This window comes from Orbicella faveolata, unplaced genomic scaffold (genome assembly GCF_042242905.1).
Source record: "Orbicella faveolata isolate gen_17 unplaced genomic scaffold, um_ofav_v1 contig_1, whole genome shotgun sequence".
Lineage (NCBI taxonomy): Eukaryota > Metazoa > Cnidaria > Anthozoa > Scleractinia > Merulinidae > Orbicella > Orbicella faveolata.
In genome coordinates, this window is record NW_028301536.1 from 19,865,947 (window position 1) to 19,884,975 (window position 19,029).

Below are 19,029 nucleotides of genomic sequence, written 5' to 3' on the forward strand. Positions count from 1 at the left end.
CAAATTTTCGTTTTAAATTTTTTCTAGGAACACTTGCTTACGCGCTTGAAAAAGCTTCAAATCTTCCACCATTCCGTTTTGTTTGTATGAGATCAGTTGTCTGAGTTATAACGTGACTCGTGCCCTTTGCGATTACCCAAAGCCAAGCCAGAGTGAAAAAATACCCTATTTCAGACAAAATGGTCAAATTCTAAACCCTTTTTCAAACCAAAACCGCTCAAAAACCATACCCTTTAGGGCCGAACATACTCCCTCCCCCTTCCCCCACCCTCGGGCTGTCAGCGAGCGTTCGGAATTTCAAAAGTCTGTATTTCCAATTCGATTGAAATCCTAGCGCTCTCAAGGTATAGAACTTTGCACGAATATTACCATATCTATTTCAATAAACAGTATGGGAATAGAAAAGCCTTGAAGAATAAGTGGCTGGGATATTGAAATTTGATTTTATAGCGGAAACTGCATTCTGCAACCAAAAAGGAACATAAACAGCTTGAAGTATTTTTTTCTATCTTCAAGCAGTCTATTAAAAAAAAGTTGCTGAATACTGGCACAAAACTAAACGATGTAAAACACTGACAACGATGTTTCCACCTTTGCTTGTCATGTGTTAAAACAAAGCCGATTAAAGACGCAAAATTACCGCAAAAGTCATCCCTTCTCGTCAGTCTACATGGACAGATTTTCTCGGCTAACTGTGGGACTAAATTTTTCTGAATTTTCGTCGCTTAGCGAGCCAATTTTTGTTTTTTGTCAATTTTTTGTAATAAAGTAAGTCATTTAACGCCAAACAGTGGAGGTAATTTAGAAGTTAATGGTAGCATTAGTACGATATTGCATTTCAAAGTAAAATAATAAAAATTTAATGAGGTTACAGAAGCCTTTTGTTTCATCAGTTCTTTATTAACGCGCACATCATGTGGAGCCCGGCTAAAAGCCTATTGTTCCAGTGTGAATCACCATTATCGCCGTCAGACTAAGTTTAAATTTCCAACTTGACAAAAACCTTTGTTTTTAGGGCTCTTTTAAGTCGCATTCTTTCCACAACGCTCCCGTTGCCAAAATCTTCTTTTGAAAGTCGTAATTGCTTTTAATTCTTTATTATGTGGCTTTGCTCTAGCGAATTAAGGCTCTTAATGACGCAAATCCAGTGTTTACTGCGGCCGGAAGAGTTCTTGATTTAATTTGTTAAGGCTCACAAAGCACTTAATTAATTTCTTAGCCAGAAAACTAGTTTGCAGGCCAACGAAGGGTCAGCTGGATTATAAATTAGTGCATTTCACAACAAGGCAGATAACCGTGTCCAATTTGGCAAAAAAAAAACTGATGCGTATTCTCTCCTTATATACTCTGAACATTACAAAAACCTCTCTCTATATATATATATATATTAATTCGTAGAATACAATTTCAAATTTACAATATATCGCCGACTTAAACCTTTACACGAGGGGCTGTGTATAGGAGTGAGTTTTAGTACAGCTGAACCCCTTTTTTAAATTTGATAAATAAAATTATGTCTCGCATTGTAACGATTACCTGATTTTGAGTCATAACTCAATAAAGGGGTCGGGTCAATATCTATTCATTAGGTAGTTATAGGTACTTATAGAGGGTACGAAGCTCTTATTTACAATTTTACACCCGCTAACTGCTTATCCAAGGTATCTATATTCAGTATATGGAATAGGCAAAATTAGTGCGTTCGATGAAAAAGTGAGGGTTCTGTCTCCAAATCTTTTGGTTTGGCTCCAAAAAATTTGAAATGTGTACATTTTTCTCGGTTAATTTGTTTAAAATTGTTCATAATCAAATCACCATTATATACAACTAGACAGCTTGTCTTCTTCTTTCTGTACAAGTTGCCAGGTTAAAGTGCTTCGGGCCCTGATGACTTTGTTTTTGAGGGACTATGTCGGCTCATTTTTTGTTTAGTCTTTCCTTTTAGCTCGAGCTCGGACGATCCATCTTTTGTTTCCTCCATTTTATTCTTCTGTTTTGGAACCAGACCTTAACTTGTGTTTCAGTCAGATTAAGTGAGGCGGCAAGATAATGTCTCTCGGCTCCCACCATGTACTGCTGACGATCAAATTCTTTCTCCAGTCGCTCAAGTTGTTCGGGTGTGAAAATCGTGCGAATTCTCTTCGGCTTTCCTTGCTTGAAATTCCAGGCTTTGTTTTCTTCATGGTGAACAACTGATAGAATTGCATCTCCTTCTGCAATAATGAAACATCGTAGCCACAAATTAGCATGGAAAGAAATACGAGAGTATATGATAAATCTGTCTTGTTATATTTCGTTTGTTTCTGATAACTATTTTATCTCATGAATAGAACTTGTCTTTCAATCTTTTTAAGGCAATAATAAAGACTCTAGCAAAAGGGTTGTCTTGGTTTGAAAAATTGAAAAACTTAATTACTCTAGCTTCACATGATGAGAGCTTTATGTTATTGAATGAGGCACAATTTGTAAGAAGGCAATTAAAAGAGATTTCGCACGGGAAAACTCGCAAAAGGGATTATCCGTATATGTTTTTAAACAAAAAAATATTCTTTCCGTTTAATTTCTTTTCTTTTTGGCTGTTTACAAGGAAATGAAATGATACAAGCATTAACCGAGAGAAAAGAAACCTATAAAGCAATAGCCAAAGGTCTTTAATTTTTTAAAATTTTCAGATGTGAATTAATCGATCAAACATTTAAAAAAAATCGTTCTCCGGAAATTGAGTCAAAGAAAATTGAGTTTTCATTGCCAGCATGTATTTTTACGTTTCCTGGAAGGACTCGATGGAACTTAGATTCTTAATACTAACACTTAAAAGTCATAAACACACAATGATCGTGAAAAACGAATTGCAATTTAAAACAAACGAAAGAAGTTGGTGAGTCAATGATAAGAGACTACATGTTATTTAGAACCCAAGAACGAAAGCAGAAAATATACACTTTTTATTGTGTTGAAGATCATAGAGAGTTGTTATCCACAAGGGAAGCAAAATTTTCTGATGAAATGAATATCCTAGACAAAATTGTTACAGCAGAACTTGAAAATTAAGCGAGTCCCAAGAAATGATTGTCATACGAAAAAACAATGCTCGGTCCAAAGGATATCTAAGATATCTACTGACAGCATGCCTAAGAGTTGGATAACCAATGTATCTCCTAAGGCTCACCTTTTTGTAAAGCATTACAAGTTGTTCTCACAAAAGCGCTGGCTGTCAAAGGTCTATGATATGGATGAAATCTCTCCACTGAAACCTGCGAAGTGTAAGGAGAAAATTGACTCAAGCCTCCTTCCGATGAGGACTTGGATGCGCCTGTTTCTGATCTCGCGGTCTTACTCGTCTGCTCCTCGGAACGGGACAAAATCGATGAAATGGTGAAGGAAGAAATTCCGCCTGGCTGCCTTGTTGGGCTTGTGGGTGGCCTGTTCACTGATAAACTCGGCGCTACAGCGTTACTTCTCAAGGCAAGACAATATGGGGATGAGCACGTAAAATACGGGCAGACGTAGGGACTCGTAAACGCCTGCATGGTCAGTCAGTCACGAAAAATGAAGTCAGTTCAAATTTCGAGCAACTTTTCAGGCTTCACCGTGTTCATAAATCAGTTCGCGCGCAGAGATTATCGCTGTTGTGTCGCAGCTGACTTCGAGTGCGAGTTTGCACGTTCATAGCAGCCTTTTATACACACAGCCGACAAAATTGGCAACTGTTGAGTTGCTAATTTCATAATAGCAGTTGCTAAACGATGGATGGCCCTCAAAAATATGCTGTTTTCTCATTAGACCATTGGTAAAATTGATTAGAGGGCCCCATACAATGCGTAATCGAAAGAGCCGACTTATTAGTATCTTCACAATAAACAAACAAATTGTTCACGTATCCTTTTAACTCAAACATTAACCTATAATTTTGCGCGACAAGTGAGTTTGCCTTAATGATTTAAATTGGTCTTATTAGATCGTGATAGGAAATAAATAAAGCCTGCAAATTTAATATAAGTTTCTTAGATGAAGATCAGATATTAAGAAAAAAAAAACCTCCTTACGAACTTTGGGGGTTTCGCCTCTTTCCGGGCCACTTTTAGCAATGGAATCGCGCTCTGTTTTTTCAACAAAAGGTGAAGGTTAATAATGATAAATCTGTTCAAAGCTTTTGCCAGCGAAATGTACTGTCGCCTTTCGACATGTGGAGGAGGGGACGAAATTGGCATTGTTGTTAAGCCTATTGTATCGCCTGGGTTAATTAATACTTTTGTAGTGGGCTAGATCCACTTCCTATGCCAGTGAAGACGAAACACGCCAAGCGCTCCATTTCATATTCATTTCTATTGAACGCAAAACACCTGTTTCGCGAGTTTACATTCATTAAGTCGGTCGCATTCGATACAACAAGCAATTTGCTCGCAGGAAAGCTTTTTAATTCATCAATTATCTTATCACATTTAATGAGCAAAAGATATTTCGGAGTTTATCCCTTTAAAATTAACTCGACAAGAGAAAATTATCGAGAGTTGCTGTGGGTTTCAAAGACAATTAATTCTCTGAAAAACAATTAAAAGAAGGAGATTGAAAACGAGCCAGGGATATTAATGCTTTCATGACTTACCAGTTCCAATTCAATTTTATGTTTAGTCTGACATATTGTATTAGAGCTCCCATTGCTGAAAGTCAACCTTTGGAGAGTAGAGAGTCTTGCGTCCATTGAAAAACACGTTTTGAAAAGGAGTAGCTTTTTGGGGTCTTAAATGCAATATTCATCCCAGCTATTGTGTGTATTTAGAATCAATTAAGTTGGTTTAATGAGTTCCTCTTAGCTTAATATCAGTAATTTTCCATCCATTTCGTCATTTTAGTGGATCAAATAAGAGAGATTCTTTTGACCAAGCAATAAAGTGAGGCTAATATCTCGGAATCAATCGAGACAATCTTTACCGGACCGCTAACACGATTCGATGAGGCTAATCAAGTTTATCGATAATGGATCATCGAGGATTTCACTGAAGTACAAACAAATCCAAAAGCAATAATCGATTTTTTTTTAGTTGTATAACTGAAAGATCACGAAAATTTAACGTTCGAAATCAAAGCTCCTGTTAACCGGCTACGAGCTCGTGGTCGTGACGCGTGTCTCGCGTTATTTTTCCGTGCTGTTTTTCGCGAAACAACGTTCCAATTTAATTCGTTATGAAAAATACTTACTATCTTTGCCCCACCCATTTACGGTTTCAAATCTTAGCAGGCGTTCCTATTGCTGTTGACCGCAATAAACGCAACTGGTATCGAGACCATTCACAATTTAAAGTGATCCGAGTCGATCCCTTACAAGCTGCATCTGTGTGCTTTGTTTTAAATTTCATGGCTAAATAATCGTGCCAGACTCAATTGCTCGACTAATGTGCAATATAATTTGATTAATGGAGACGAAAACTCGCTAAATAGGATCCAAGACCAAACACGTTCCCATACGAGGGCGTGTACGCTAATGACAACATACGAAAAACTGCCAGCCATTGCATGATTCACGAAGCAGTGGAGTATTTTACCTTAAGATAGTGTAACCGCTTTGGGCCCGAGGGTCAAAAAATCTTGACAGTTGGTAGCTAGTTAGCGAGCTATTTACTCAAGTGGCGTGAGAGAAGATATTGATCGAAATTTCTCGATATTCTGACGAACACTGAGCAAACTTTGCCCAACTTCACTTTTGAAACGAAAAGTGGTCAAATTCTTGTTCTTTCTTTGTTTTGTTTTAAGAGATCAGGAATATTCCAACATCGACTTAAATTGACGAGATTTATGTCTTCCTGAATCAGCTGACACCGCGAGTTGGTGGCTTGACAGTTTTTCTTCTTTTCATTCAATTTATTTAGTTTTCAAGATAAAGGTATTATGATCGCATTAAGATGACAGCCTAATTATAACACTAATGCTATGAATACTAGAATAATTAAGAAGAGTTTTGAAATCTTGTTTTCAAAGGGTATCTCTGTTTAGTTTGCCAGATTTAATTTTCCATCTTATTGCTTTTTAATTCAATAAACTGGACGTGTCGACAAGACCTTGTTTGAAAGCTTAGGTAATCTGCGATTTTCCTACGATTCGCCTACGCAACGTCAAAAAAAAACTTGCAATTGTTAAAAAGCTTGTATCAAGACTTCCACTGATCATGTGTGACTGTTTCCAACTTCCTTTTCGGTTATGATAATTCTTGTATTCACGGTAGAACGAGAGATGATTACCTTATATCCTAACCGATATTCTATTATTTGCTGTTCAAATAGTCTTTTGTGTGACATATAATATGAAGGGGGTGAAGATTTGACTAGAAAATAAAGACCGCGAGACAGATGTCCAAGACGGGAAAATTTCAGATTCCCATCTCAAAGACCGGATGTTTTACCCGCATATCCTTTTTTAAGCTTTTTTCTCCGACTTCCAGAGTTTACCACCGTATTGCGTGGTGAATTGTAACATTTCAAGACCAACAAAAGAATCACGTTGATCGGTTTAAACAATGCAGTTTTACAAGGTCTGCGCTGTTTTGCCAAATGTTTTTAAAAAGTTGAACTCGAGATAAAACCATTGCGGTCGTAATTTGGCTTCGGAGCCAGCAGGTGACATGGACTGAGATCCGCCCATTTCAATGCTCACTGTTAAACTAATTTAGCCTGAGAACAAGGCCAGTTAATTGTATTGGGAAATCATCACATCGTAAAAGAAAATTCACTAATTGGGCAGTGTTTTGATAGTAAGCATACAATCTGAACGATACAGCCAAAGTTTGAAGCAGTATAATCTGTTCTATGCCGCTTTTAACACTTGATTCTTCATCTTTTTGCCGAGATAACACTGCAAGGCAACCATTATATTTCTAGCACCTGATGTTTATACTGTGGCTTCATATCGATCATGTCTACCTGTCAAAATCATCGCGATGATTTCAGTGTATCTGCCTAACATTTGACAGTTAATTTGTGAGCGAAAAAAAAAAGAGGAATAATTCTTTTGTCCTTGAAATATCAATATAGAGATATTTTTTATCTTGTTACTTTGCTAGATCACTTATGCATTACGGGTTCTCTTTGAAACGACGATTCCACACTTTCCTTCGTACACCGCCTGAAATCAGTCAGAGTTACTATTTTACATGCGCACGTGTAGACGGAGAAAAGTGGATTAAAAACCATCTCCCTGTTCAGTGATTTTTGGAGCAAGGAGATCAACTTGTTTTCACAAGGGCTGGTTTACAGGACTCCCCTGATGTAAGCCACACTTGTTATGGATGTAGCCTGATGTTTTGCCAGTTTGTATAACTTCCTATTTCCTTTGCTGGTTTTTTTTTTTTAGGAATAAACTTTTCGTTGTTGTTGTTATTGAACTTAACGAGTTTGCTGCTTCCTCGTTTCTTTTTTAATGATACGTTTTTAAACAACAGCAATCCAACACAACACTGCCAAACCGGTGACTCCAACGCTAACTTCTGCAAAGTTCGAGATTGACCCTAAAAAACGACACAAAAAGCATAAAAAACCGGCCGAAATGGTATAGAACTAAAAGACTTCATTTTCTTGGCAAGGAATAGAGGCAATGCTGGGGAGCAGGCTTAGCACAATGGGAGAGCGCTCGCTTTCCATCAATGTGGCCCAGGTCGGAACCGGCCCGGTGCCATATGTGGGTTGAGTTTGTTGTTGGTTTTCGCCTTGCTTCGAGGGTTTTTCACCGGTTCTCCGGTTTTCGTCCCTCCTAAAAACCAACATTTTCAAATTCCAATCCGATCAGGATAGAGGACCCGCACGGAAACCAGCTGGGGCTGATGTGGCTTCCTCTCTAAATATTGTAATTTATTGGCTGACGCTTCTGTATAACTGACGTTAAAATATTCACTGCTCGATCCCAGAAATCTAAATAGTCAAAGAATGAAACAAGGTTCTGCCGCCATCGTTTGGCAAGTCTTTATACGTTTATCTGAAATAAACAACAACACTTACTTCGCGCATGGATCGAAGAAGAGATGCGTCAATTCCAGAAAAAAAATTACTCATTTTATTAGGACTGAACCTCAAGGAAAGCTTTTCCTGTTGTGGCTGTCTAATTTCCTTCTTGTTTATTTATTTTTTTTATTTATTATTTTTTCCTGTTCGTCTTGATGGTTCTTTCTTGTCAGATTACGGTGAAGACTAAGGACTGTTCTTTAACTAAAGCCCTTCTTACTAGAAAGGCTTTTGTATATGTTTCTGTTACATGTTACTGAGAAGCCGTTTTATGGTCTGAAAAATAATTTCCAAAACCCAGGCATGCCGAGCTAGAAAATTATACAGACTTACATCCGTTTCATCCCATTCGGTCGAAATGTTTATTTTTCCTTTAAAATTTTGTTTTTGGGGATAGATTTGGAAAGGTGGCGAATGAGATATCTCTCAAGACTCCTGATAATTTGTCTCACACCAGGGCCGTGGCAGGCAAACTGAGGCACTCGCCTCAACCATTTTTTTTTCGTTTTCGTTGTTTATAGTCATCATAAGCACCGTAAATACATAGGAAGAGAATTTAACCATGGACATTGCCTCTGTCATGATTTTTTTGCTGGTTACGGGCCTGCATACAGACTCGAACTTCTTACCGAAGGTAGTGAAAATGTTAGTACGCAACTACCGGTATATCCTCATGTCTTCTCAGACCTACCTCGCAGGGGTTCGGTTGCTTCTTTGCTCACTGGTCGTCATATCTTAGACTTGCCTGTTTACTCGTGTAATCTCCTAAACTTGAATGAGGGAGCAGAGAAGTTCATTTTCTTACTTATCCAAAGTATTTACAGAAGTTTCTGTTTTATTTTTAGATCCGGACATTAAAGGCAAAAGCAATTAAACAGTCAAAGTATAGAAGTTTGTTGCCCCTGTCGATCCTAACTGTGTTTCAATATATACGCTTGACGCCACAGTAGTGTTTAATAGAAGATAACACTGACGAACTAATACTCATCGAATATCGCGATCACTACAACGTATTCACTACAACCTGTTCGCTTGGCGTTTTAAAGATCTCTTAGCCTCGCGTGTAAATCAAAATCTTTCAGTACTATATGTGTATATTTTATCACTCTTCCTTAGGCCGGGACAACTAGATGGCTTGACTTGTATTCATTCGCTGCTTGCAACAAGCTCTCTGCACAAAATATAGCCAAAAGGGGAAAAGCACACATGATTTATACTAGTTTAGGGATGCTATTCAGTCGGACAGGTATTTTAATAGCAGAAAGTCGTGTAGTAAATTACTCCTAAACCTACCTAACTATCAAACAAAAAAAAGAAAAAATAAACGGATAAAAAATAATAAAAAAAACTATCTATTTAACTACCTATACCTACAATGCCTGCCTGCCTACCTACCCATCTTCCTACCTACGTGCCTAATACGATCTTTAAAAAATAAATAGAACTAGCGATATTATAGTCAATCAATACGAAATAAATGTTTGCCAGAAAATAAAGGAGAGACATTTTATTGTTCTAGTACACCAGTATTGTCATGATGACGTCACATAAAAAAGGCCATGACGAAAGCTTATGTAGCAGTCATTTACTTTCTAAGCACGACAGGCGAACGAAAGCTTGGGAGATACGCAAGGGTTTGGGGCGTGAAGGAGACCAATTCCCCCATGGGTTACATCCATTCTATAGTATTTGTGTACATTCTAAGGCAAGGTAAGAATAACTGGTCTTTTGATTTGGCGAGGTACAAAGTTACCTTCAAATCTGAGGGACATAGCCTAAGGCGATCATTGCTACTAAGTAGGGGCCGACACCAAAGAGCCAACTGAAGTGTCCCAAAGCCGTCATAAAATATGGATCATATCTGAACGAAACAAATGAGATACGTGATACGCAATACCACGCCGGATGGAAAACGTTTACAGAAATCTAAGACATTCAACGCCATGTTTAAAATTTAGTTTTTGAATAAAACAAAAAACAGGAACTACAAACTAAAACTAAAATTTCGAGAATGACAGCTCAAACTGAGTTTACAAACAATGTGTTAAAAATAGAATGAAAGGAAACCAAATTCAGAGCAGTGATCGAAATTAAAGTCTCTACCGGTCTCTTCGATGGATGTCGAATTACTTTTGGCCAATTACTTTTCAAACTTTTAGGATTGATTTCTATGATCTGGGAATGAAAAAAATCAGATTGACAATGCTAGACTCGTCTTTTTGAGATTGTTCGGAGTTAATTTATTAATGGCAACGAAATGAAGAAAAAAAATCTAAATTTGCCTTTTTAGCGTGCGGCACAAGCTCTCGCTTCCCTATAAAAAAGACTTGATGAGAGGGCGGAGTCATCTTCGACATCATCAGTGTCATTAAATTTTATTTTAGGCTTCTATTTTCGAGGAAATTTAAATATGTTTCTGGTCTGATTCGAAGAATAAAAGTTTTAAAGCTGATGCAAGTTAACGTCTCGTGACGAAGCCGCATACTATCATACTCTATCCTGTCGCTTTGTTATGTCTAAACGGAACATAGCATGTCTAGCCCGGCCTTCTTTATATGCAGTTGTTTGGTGATTTTTAAGGGGTCTACATGCGACAATAATATACACGATAAGATAATTTATGTTCTCAGCTCAGTTTTACCAAAGACGCAGATCATAAATTTAAGTTGGATCATTCAAATAGCATAGGCCAAACCACTGGATGATCCCAACAAAATACAATGAATTCTTTATAATTAAAAGACTCTCTCTTTATGCTTTAGGCTAGATCATTTGCATACAGTAAATAGAATAACAACTTTTGTCCATGCACAAGCCGCATTTGTGATGCCCCACTAGGGTTGCCGAGGAGGGACTTCGAACTTTAGACTTCAGTCTCGGGACTTTAGGGACCATGTTTCCAATTTCCTCGGCTTTTCGTGTCCGACACGGTTGCATACGATACTTTTCCTTACCATAACGCGTACAATCAGACGCTGATATCGATATTAGCGACTGATAAGACTGATAAGACGGACAGTGCTCTTAAAAACATGGCGTTACGTGTAAACATGTGACGTCACAGACGGTGGACGTGGATAAGTGCATAGGACAACGCACACGTTCTTTGTTTACTCTTTGATCATTGTTTCAGCGTTCGGAGCCGTTCGGAGAGCAAGTAACTCTCTTTAGGATCACCTGTATTTTTTGTTTATATCAAGTTTGTAACGAATCGAATCAATCACTTTAAGTTGTTGTGCGAACGGTTCATAATACCCGTAATATCAAGAACAATTCACATCTTGCCGGTGGGATGAAGACAATGAAAGATTACTTATTGACCGGCTTTGGTACATAACCGCCTGTTTAAAATGAATCAAGCAAGCACGCGAAGGTTCACGGATTTTGTTAACACCATCTCGAAAACCGATCTGTTTTCGTGCTTGTCTCTGTGGATGGAAGAGAGTCCACTCGCCACGATATCGGTGTGCGGCGATTTCGAAAGCCTGTCGGCTACCGGTGAAGATCAAGATGATTATCGTGATCGAGTCGACAACGAAGATGTGCTCTGTGATGTCCTTCAAGAAAGCGGTCCTTTGAGAAAGAAGTTTAAGATAAACAACTGTATCATCGAGCAAAAGGACAGTGAAAAGGACAAAGAATTAGGTACGCCGCTACAGGTTCACGAAAGCAATGCAGTTTCGAATCATATGGACAACACGACGGGTGTGATTAATGTCGGCCACTTTAAGGAGCCTCTTACTAATTGTATAGAATCAAATAGTAGACTAGATGAGGAGAAAAAGCCATCGAAAGGCTCTATCTCAAGGTTGAACAAGATTGGTGTGGTAATGGTTGATTCCCGGGAGAATATCGTCGCAATTGATTGTTCGCGTGACGTTGTTCATGGCGTGACAAGTGTTTTGGTAGACTTCAGTGACCTCGCGGCAAATTGCGTTATTTACACTTCACGGAAACCCTGCTCTCTTTGTACGAAGCTGATGGTACAAGCCGGGATTTCTAGAGTGTGCTATTTACCATTTGAGCCTGAAAACCCTGACGAACACGACCTCGATAAAGTTGAAAAGCTGTACCGGATGAGCGAGATAGGGCAGTCCATTTATGTTCCAAACATTCAAAAGACAGTTTTAGTGGAAAGTGAAGTAAAACGCTCACCATACGCCCCTCACAAGTTATCTCACAGAAGTGTTCTTTTCACCCTGCTGAATCGTTACTGGAGTGAACAATGGAAAAGAAGCATTACCCTAAAGCTAAAGTGGCCAGAATTCAACGAATGCAAACAACAAGTAGATCACTCCATTCACATTATGCTAGAATGGATTGCAAGAGTCACATTTGGAGACTTACCAGATTCTGTTAACTTTTACGAATGTGAAGGAAGAAACCCGAACGGTAATGAAGCAAGTTCGGGATGCACTCGAGACACTGTCCCGAACCACGAGGATACACCGATCATTCCCGACGCTAGTAACCCACTTTGGCAGGAACTGGCTCGGCATATGTCGAGAATGGCGAACATTTTGGCGCAACGTTCGAACGATCCGAAAAGAGGAGTCGGGGCGGTAATCTTGCAGCGGAATCAAATAGTATCTGCGGGTTGGAATGGCTACCCTCCGAAAGCTAACTACGGGGATTTTCCGAGAGCTTCCCACATTGATGGTCCCTCGCTGACAAAAAAGTACGCTTTCTCGATCCATGCCGAACAAGCGGTGATTTTAGGCAAGAACACACGGGACATAAGCGAAGACTCAAGCACCATGTTTGTGAGCAAAACCCCGTGTGATGAGTGTGTCCCGCTTATTTTGAAAGCAGGAATTAAGAATGTGGTTTTCCCACGGGACAATCAACAAAGAAACCCTGCCTGCCTCAAGTACATTCTGATTCAGAGAAACATTGCGCAAGGGAAGTTAAATGGCTTCGAGAGTCGTTTTCCTCTGACTGAACAGACACATTGTCAAGCAGAAGGTCCGGCTATGACGAGGACACCACGACAGCTCTGCTTCAACGGAGAGGCAAATGGACTTGCACCGGTAACTGACGCGAGTAAATAAGAAAGGAAGGCCACGTACAGTCAGGAGTCCATAACGAGGAGCGTCCCATGTATGCTTTCCACATGAACCATTGTATGTCCAGGTTGAACTATTTTAAGCAGTGTTTAATTGTAGAGCTTCTCTTACTTGATTCTGAAGTTTCACCGAAAAACGCGCTGACGGCTAACACCATTATTGAGATTACCAAATTACTGAGTTTGTTTGCGCGTTTTAATAGCTCAAAAGTCTGGGCTGTTTCAAAACTCTCACCAGATCAACTTTCTGTATACTGTATATGTCGCAATCTGCACAGAGGTGGTCTCCCAAACGTTCGCTTCCAGACAAAAAAAAATGTGTAATCTTGTTAATCTAATAACTTGTGGATCTAATGTGGAGGTTATTCTTGCAAACGGGTGAACATAAGGTAGAGGGTGACACAGTGATAAAGATATTCAATGATGATGATGACCAACATGAGTTTTCTCCTCAAAATATCCGCAATACCAAGTCTTGCCGACAAGTTGTGAGAATACAGATACTGATCAAGGAGAAATTCAACATTTATCGAAATAATCCCAACTTCAATGTTGCTATACAATAACCAATGTGTGGTGATGGGGATTTTCTTTCTTCGCTTAAGAGTGATTACGTGTACTTACTTGGAGATGTTTTTTATTCTTAGCCTGTTTCTGGCGTTCAGCTAGTTGGGGGTTAGCGCGAAGTTCGGTGACTGCAAAATGGGGCAGAATTTGAAGTCTAGTTGGCTTATTGAGTTGTTTACGTTTGTTGTGATTGGCCGTTGTAATAATATTGGTTTTAGACAATTGAAAACGGCCACGAGGCGATCGACCTGGTGATTCAGGGCTTCTCCTGTTTCTCTGAACATAACAGTTGGAGTGGAAAACTAGTAAAAAAAAAAAAAACGGCTTAATTTGTTTTTTCTAATTTTTGCACAGGAGAAAGGGAAATCTAAAGGGGGAAAATACGCCTTGTGTGTTGACTTTTTCACGCACACTTTCGTCTTCGATTGTAAGCCTGTTTAATCATTTAAAGTATTTTTAACATATTTGCGTTCACAAATTATACCTCCTGAAGGCAATTTTTTTTTAAAGAGACGTTTATTGAATTAAAGACAATAATAAACCCAAGTGGTTATTTATGTACAATGTGCAGTATCCATTTACTCTTATAATACATTGTTTTTGCACTTAATAAACTATACAGCATTGTACCAGCTAAGTTTCGAGCTTCTAAACAATCGAGTGGTTACTTTAGAACACTAATCACTGAAACCTCCTGCTAAGAAACCTGCTTCACAGGTTCTCTATATGATTGTTCCAGACTAGATTTGGTTCAGTTTTTTTTCAAATTATCCCTTCGTATTATCTATCGGGTTGTGATTTGATGCTCTCTTTGTTGTTCAGTATATGTTTTAAATATCTCAGTCCAAGGCGTCCACCATCTAACTGAAAACTTAATGATGTTTCAAATTTTTAGACTGCTGCTTGTGTTATGAGCAGTTTATTTCGTCAAATTCTATGGCGAGCGAGTGCTCGGGTTAACGAACATGGAACCTCTCGTTGTCGACGAACCTTTCCTCCTGCTGCGGCGAAGTCTGATCCTCATCGGTGTCGACTCCACGATCGTATATCGATCCGTCTTTTTTCGTTTCGCTGATTTGCTTGGGCTGATGTTGTTCGTGTCATTCCGGCGGCGTTTCTTGGACGTCGATTTAGCTACAGAGTATTGATCTTGGAATCGGACTAGTTTGATTGGTGTTACTGTCTGTGGAGCCTTCCGACCGGAACTCGGGGCTCTACGGGCGGGAGATGGAGTCTGCGACTGTCGGCTCGGAGTTTTTCTTCGCGGCGTTGTCGGTGCCTTCAAGCTCTTTTGAGGAGTTGATTTAACAGCCACTGGAGATCGACTTCTGGTTCGTGATCTGTAACCATAAAAAGACAGTTTGTTAATACTACATTGTAAGAAGTCTGAATATTTTCTCAACGGACGCCCCGGCTATTAGCTGCCCACTGACAGCAGGTAACCTATCTAAAGCACGTTAAGATTTTTTTTAAGTTTCTCATTCTACTTCCAAGTTGGTTCACTGGCGATAAGCCGTTTTGCAGTACACTGCTAGTACATTATGTACATTAACTGGCTTACTACCGTTCAACTGTTCTTCCTCAGTACCAATTTCTTTTTCTACGGGTTACGTTGCTTACCTTGTTACACGCGTTGTCTCGGAAGCTTTAGAAGCTCTTTTCCTCTCCACTTCGTCTTCAAACTCTTTCAGAGTCTTTCCTCTGCCGATAAGCCTGTCCAGTTCTGCGTAGGTCCCTTTCTGCGAAGCAACCATCTTGTGTTCTTTACTGGCGACATGTTTCTTCATTCCCGTGTAAGGCGCATCACACAGCTCACAGTAGCCTTTCTTGTCAGCATCACTTCCTGTTGTTTGTTGTTGTTTGGTCTTACTCTTGCTGTCTCCACGTGCTGGACTCTTCGATGAACTTCGTGATCTAGTGCGCATGCTGACAGGTTCGTCAAATGGCGAGAAGCCGGGTGGAGCATCTAAATTGAGGCGAGGCCAGACATTCAGTTCTTTGACAAGCGGCTTGTATTGCCTGTTGAGAGATAAAAATGACAAGTGTCTTTGAGCTACCATTTTAGTCAAAACTGCCGCCAAAAATACAATTACTTCTATTCCCTGATGAATAAAAGAATAGGCTTAATACTAATCGAAGTAAGAGCCGTTCTCAGAGGAAGCCTTCATCGCTTCCTTCCCTGCGACGAATAGCAGCCGGTTCCGGCTCCATTCTAAAAGTGAGTCATTATATTCCTTACTCTTTCTTACTTTACATCATTAAATTCGCAATAAGTCGATTGATCACAAGAATCGAGGACCCGGTCATCTCAGGGGACACATCTTGAAATAGAGAAGTAGAGAAATAGAAATAGAAAAAATGAAATAGAGAAGATGTAAGAGAGAAAGTGTGGACAAATTTGAATCCAGCCCTGAGACTTAACTAAGTAGCTATTTTAATAAGCACAGTGTGTTAGGTTCTTACCGGCTGTGATCCTCCACTTTAAGGAAAGCTCCTCTTAGACTGCACACGCGGCCAGTCGGCTGGGCGGAAGCTTCACGTTTCTTCTGGGCATCAATCCATTTTAACACCTGCTCAACCGGTTTGACTTGAATCCCCCATTTGTCTGCATTGGTCAGGACATCAGTACTTTTAGCTGCTTGTTTCTGCTGCTTTACAGACTTTTGGAGTATGGCTTGGGCACGGGTTTGCTGAAAAAAAGAAGACGCTCTGTGAGTATAGGTTTTGATAGAACTTGACTTGAATCTGCCTTTCGTTGGCTAAGCTCGCTTACTATTATTATGACTCATAACGACTCGTGGACGTGCTCAACCAATCAGAGCGAAGGTGCTCTCTACGCGCACAAATTAAAAGCTAACACAACCTCAACTCGAATTTCCGGTCTGTGTCATCATCCAGTCCTAAATTTTGCTTTACGTCCTGATGTCGCACTCTAGATATTAGCGCTGTGATAAGTCTGATTCTAGTGTTGCGAAGGTGTTTTGAAGCACCTTATATAGAGCAATGCGAGATATATATACTTACTCCTCTAAGTCCTGAAAGAGCAAAGCTCGTGGTTTCCTCCTTTTGAGATGTGGAGCGCACAGATGCTATTGGCTGGTCAGTTACAACACAGGACAGTTCCTTACTCAGAAATTTTTCCACCACCTAGAAGAGAGGAAATCCAAAGGGCAAAGATATTAGCGACGTGTATGTTTGTAGACCTGACATCGCAACTGCTATACACATATAAACGTAGAGCAATTTTCACTTGTGTTCTTTTATTCTTCTCTTTTACTCGTGGCTTGTTTAGTAATGTGGCTGCATCGAATCAAGTACACCTACTTACACCTCAAGAATTATGTGAAACATATCTACTTACCCCTCCTAGTTCTTTAAGTTTCTTCTCCAGTTCCCGCGCTTTGGCTGCTGACTGTACGTGAAGGAAGAATGACTTGCCTTGGAGCGGAGCGGCAGCAAACTGCAAACGACGGCGACTTCGGGACTCCGGAGCTGAGAAGAGAAGAAAATAGGCACCCCGTTACAACATGGTAGAGAATAGCGCAATGAGATGAAAATTAAATCCAAAGCAAATTGTTTCCCACTTCTATGAGGTTGCTAACCCAAGGCACCTATCACCTATGTCTATCTACAGTAAGTAACAACAAGTTGAAATTCAGAGGCCGTGTTTTCGCTTTGATGATGATAAGTACCTACATCCTTCAACCACTCGTCATTTTTAATTAAATGTAATTTCTCCAGCAATTGGTTATAGCATTGAACTTTTGATTTAAGGAACGAAAAGTGTATGTAAATATGGTGCTTTCACTGTGTTTTAAATATCCTGTTGAACTGTTGGGATACAATCATCTAGACGTACATAACCTAAATAAAACCAGGAGTTTTTAACAAAGAAACCACCCGGTAAAAGCAGAGTTGAGACAATCTTTTAAGTTAAACTTACTTTTATCCTTGGGTCTTGTTCTTCTAGTTCCTTTAGATCCTGAGCTCATGCTTCTGTTACTTAACTTGTTCTATTTTACACTGTAATCACTCTCGCCTTTCTACTTACACTGATCTATTTGCTTGGCAGTTGTTGCTACTTATGAAGTCGCGGTGTCTGTAGTTGGCGCTAATCGATTATGACGTAATGATTAGCGGTAATTGGCTCGCTTTGTCGGCCGCGGGGAAAAGGCGCGCGCGCCTTTGGCTCACTTTATGCGGCCGCCGGTCATTTCTAAGGAGTTTGTCACATCTGTTCCGCCGTGTAAATTAAACCATCGAAAATGGATTTGTAGTATATGCGGGGTTAAATAAAAATTCATCCTCGTTATTTATCGGCGGAATTTGCACCGCTCTTGTCTGTCACCGGCTTCCAAATGAAACTTGACAAGCTTACCGATGTAGGATTTTATTTGCTTTTTGTAGAACTCAGATCAGGTTTTTTGACTGCTCGTATATTCATTTCTGTCTCCAGGATATGGATCCCTATGCGCGCAAATAAGAAAGATAAACGTACGAGAAAACCTACCGGTTCTACCACAATCTCTAAGAGCGCAAAACAGGTTAAGATTTTCCTTTAGCAGTTACTTGGTCTCCGGAATTTAAAGAACTTTGTCAGTGCACAAACGCCTAGCCTGTTTTAGAACGGCATCAACGACTTTATGTTCGTTTTCTTCAGAATTTTTCCTCGAATATAAACGCAGCAAAACCGAAGCACCTTGTTTAATACAAGTTTTATGTTTTTTTGCACCACCCCATAAACTTCAGAGCTTTATATCTTTTGTCGTGCTTAAATAAAGGCTGTCTGTCTGTCTGTCGGACTGTCTGTTTGTCTGTCTGTCCGTCTGTTGGTCTGTCTGTCAGTTTATCTATCTATCTGTCTGTCTGTCTGTTTCTAGGCCTTTTGTGTTGTAGTCAGTTGTTATACCCAAATTTGTGCGAAAGTTTAAATAGATAAACCAAACGTCGTTCCCTCGATCTTTCATTCAAAACCTAGTCCAGTCCCTGGACTCTCCCTCCCCCACTCTAAGCGGAAGAGGAGAGCCTGCCTGGGTTCAAGCCCTGCATTGAGCCTGGGTTCAAGCCCTGCATGGAGCCTGGGTTCAAGCTCTACATGGAGCGGGGAGAGGAGCATTGGGGGGCAGAACTAATTATTGAGTAAATTTGTCAACAGCACAAATAAATGTCGAGGAAAAGGTTGCTATTCATCGTGGTAGATGCAATAATAAAGTGTATTATCGTTTTTCACACGATGTAGTCACTTTAGATGTAGATCGCGACGTTTCGACTGCTTACTGCTAGTCTTCTTCAGGCGATAAAGTCGACTGATTACACGGTATCATTTACATCGCAAAGGTCGGCTGTGATTGGTACATTTCGATCCTCCTATTGTTCCATTATTCCGGCGAGTAGCTGTTCCCTCAGTGG

General features: G+C 39.8%; 3 protein-coding genes across 3 annotated transcripts; 1 reads left to right on the forward strand and 2 right to left on the reverse strand.

Moving 5' to 3' along the window:
• Positions 1 to 879: 879 nt before the first annotated feature.
• LOC110051062 (uncharacterized) lies at positions 880 to 3,811 on the reverse strand. Its single transcript, XM_020757032.2, has 2 exons — positions 3,170 to 3,811; positions 880 to 2,213 (listed from the first exon to the last, which is right to left on the reverse strand). Exons 1-2 carry the CDS (start codon positions 3,528 to 3,530, stop codon positions 1,942 to 1,944), a joined length of 633 nt encoding a protein of 210 aa, XP_020612691.1. The 5' UTR covers positions 3,531 to 3,811; the 3' UTR covers positions 880 to 1,941.
• A 7,038-nt stretch (positions 3,812 to 10,849) lies between these two features.
• LOC110051055 (dCTP deaminase-like) lies at positions 10,850 to 14,252 on the forward strand. The gene has a single exon (XM_020757024.2). It carries the CDS (start codon positions 11,339 to 11,341, stop codon positions 13,037 to 13,039), a length of 1,701 nt encoding a protein of 566 aa, XP_020612683.1. The 5' UTR covers positions 10,850 to 11,338; the 3' UTR covers positions 13,040 to 14,252.
• Positions 14,253 to 14,548: 296 nt separating this feature from the next.
• LOC110051092 (protein DBF4 homolog B-like) lies at positions 14,549 to 17,612 on the reverse strand. The gene is made up of 6 exons (XM_089285153.1): positions 17,564 to 17,612; positions 16,982 to 17,127; positions 16,645 to 16,767; positions 16,084 to 16,310; positions 15,241 to 15,639; positions 14,549 to 14,960 (listed from the first exon to the last, which is right to left on the reverse strand). The coding sequence occupies exons 1-6, from the start codon at positions 17,610 to 17,612 to the stop codon at positions 14,555 to 14,557; spliced, it is 1,350 nt and encodes a 449-aa protein (XP_089141279.1). The 3' UTR covers positions 14,549 to 14,554.
• Between the last annotated feature and the right edge of the window lie 1,417 nt (positions 17,613 to 19,029).

Excerpts from the sequence above, each read along its gene's own strand:
- LOC110051062 (XM_020757032.2), bottom strand. The coding sequence starts at position 3,530 with ATGCAGGCGTTTACGAGTCCCTACGTCTGCCCGTATTTTACGTGCTCA. Across the intron at positions 2,214-3,169 it reads TTGTAATGCTTTACAAAAAG|AAGGAGATGCAATTCTATCA; the intron begins GTGAGCCTTAGG and ends TCATTATTGCAG.
- LOC110051055 (XM_020757024.2), top strand. The coding sequence starts at position 11,339 with ATGAATCAAGCAAGCACGCGAAGGTTCACGGATTTTGTTAACACCATC.
- LOC110051092 (XM_089285153.1), bottom strand. The coding sequence starts at position 17,612 with ATGAGCTCAGGATCTAAAGGAACTAGAAGAACAAGACCCAAGGATAAA. Across the intron at positions 17,128-17,563 it reads AACAAGACCCAAGGATAAAA|TTCTTCTCTTCTCAGCTCCG; the intron begins GTAAGTTTAACT and ends GGGGTGCCTATT. Across the intron at positions 15,640-16,083 it reads AAAGTGGAGGATCACAGCCG|GCAATACAAGCCGCTTGTCA; the intron begins GTAAGAACCTAA and ends ATCTCTCAACAG.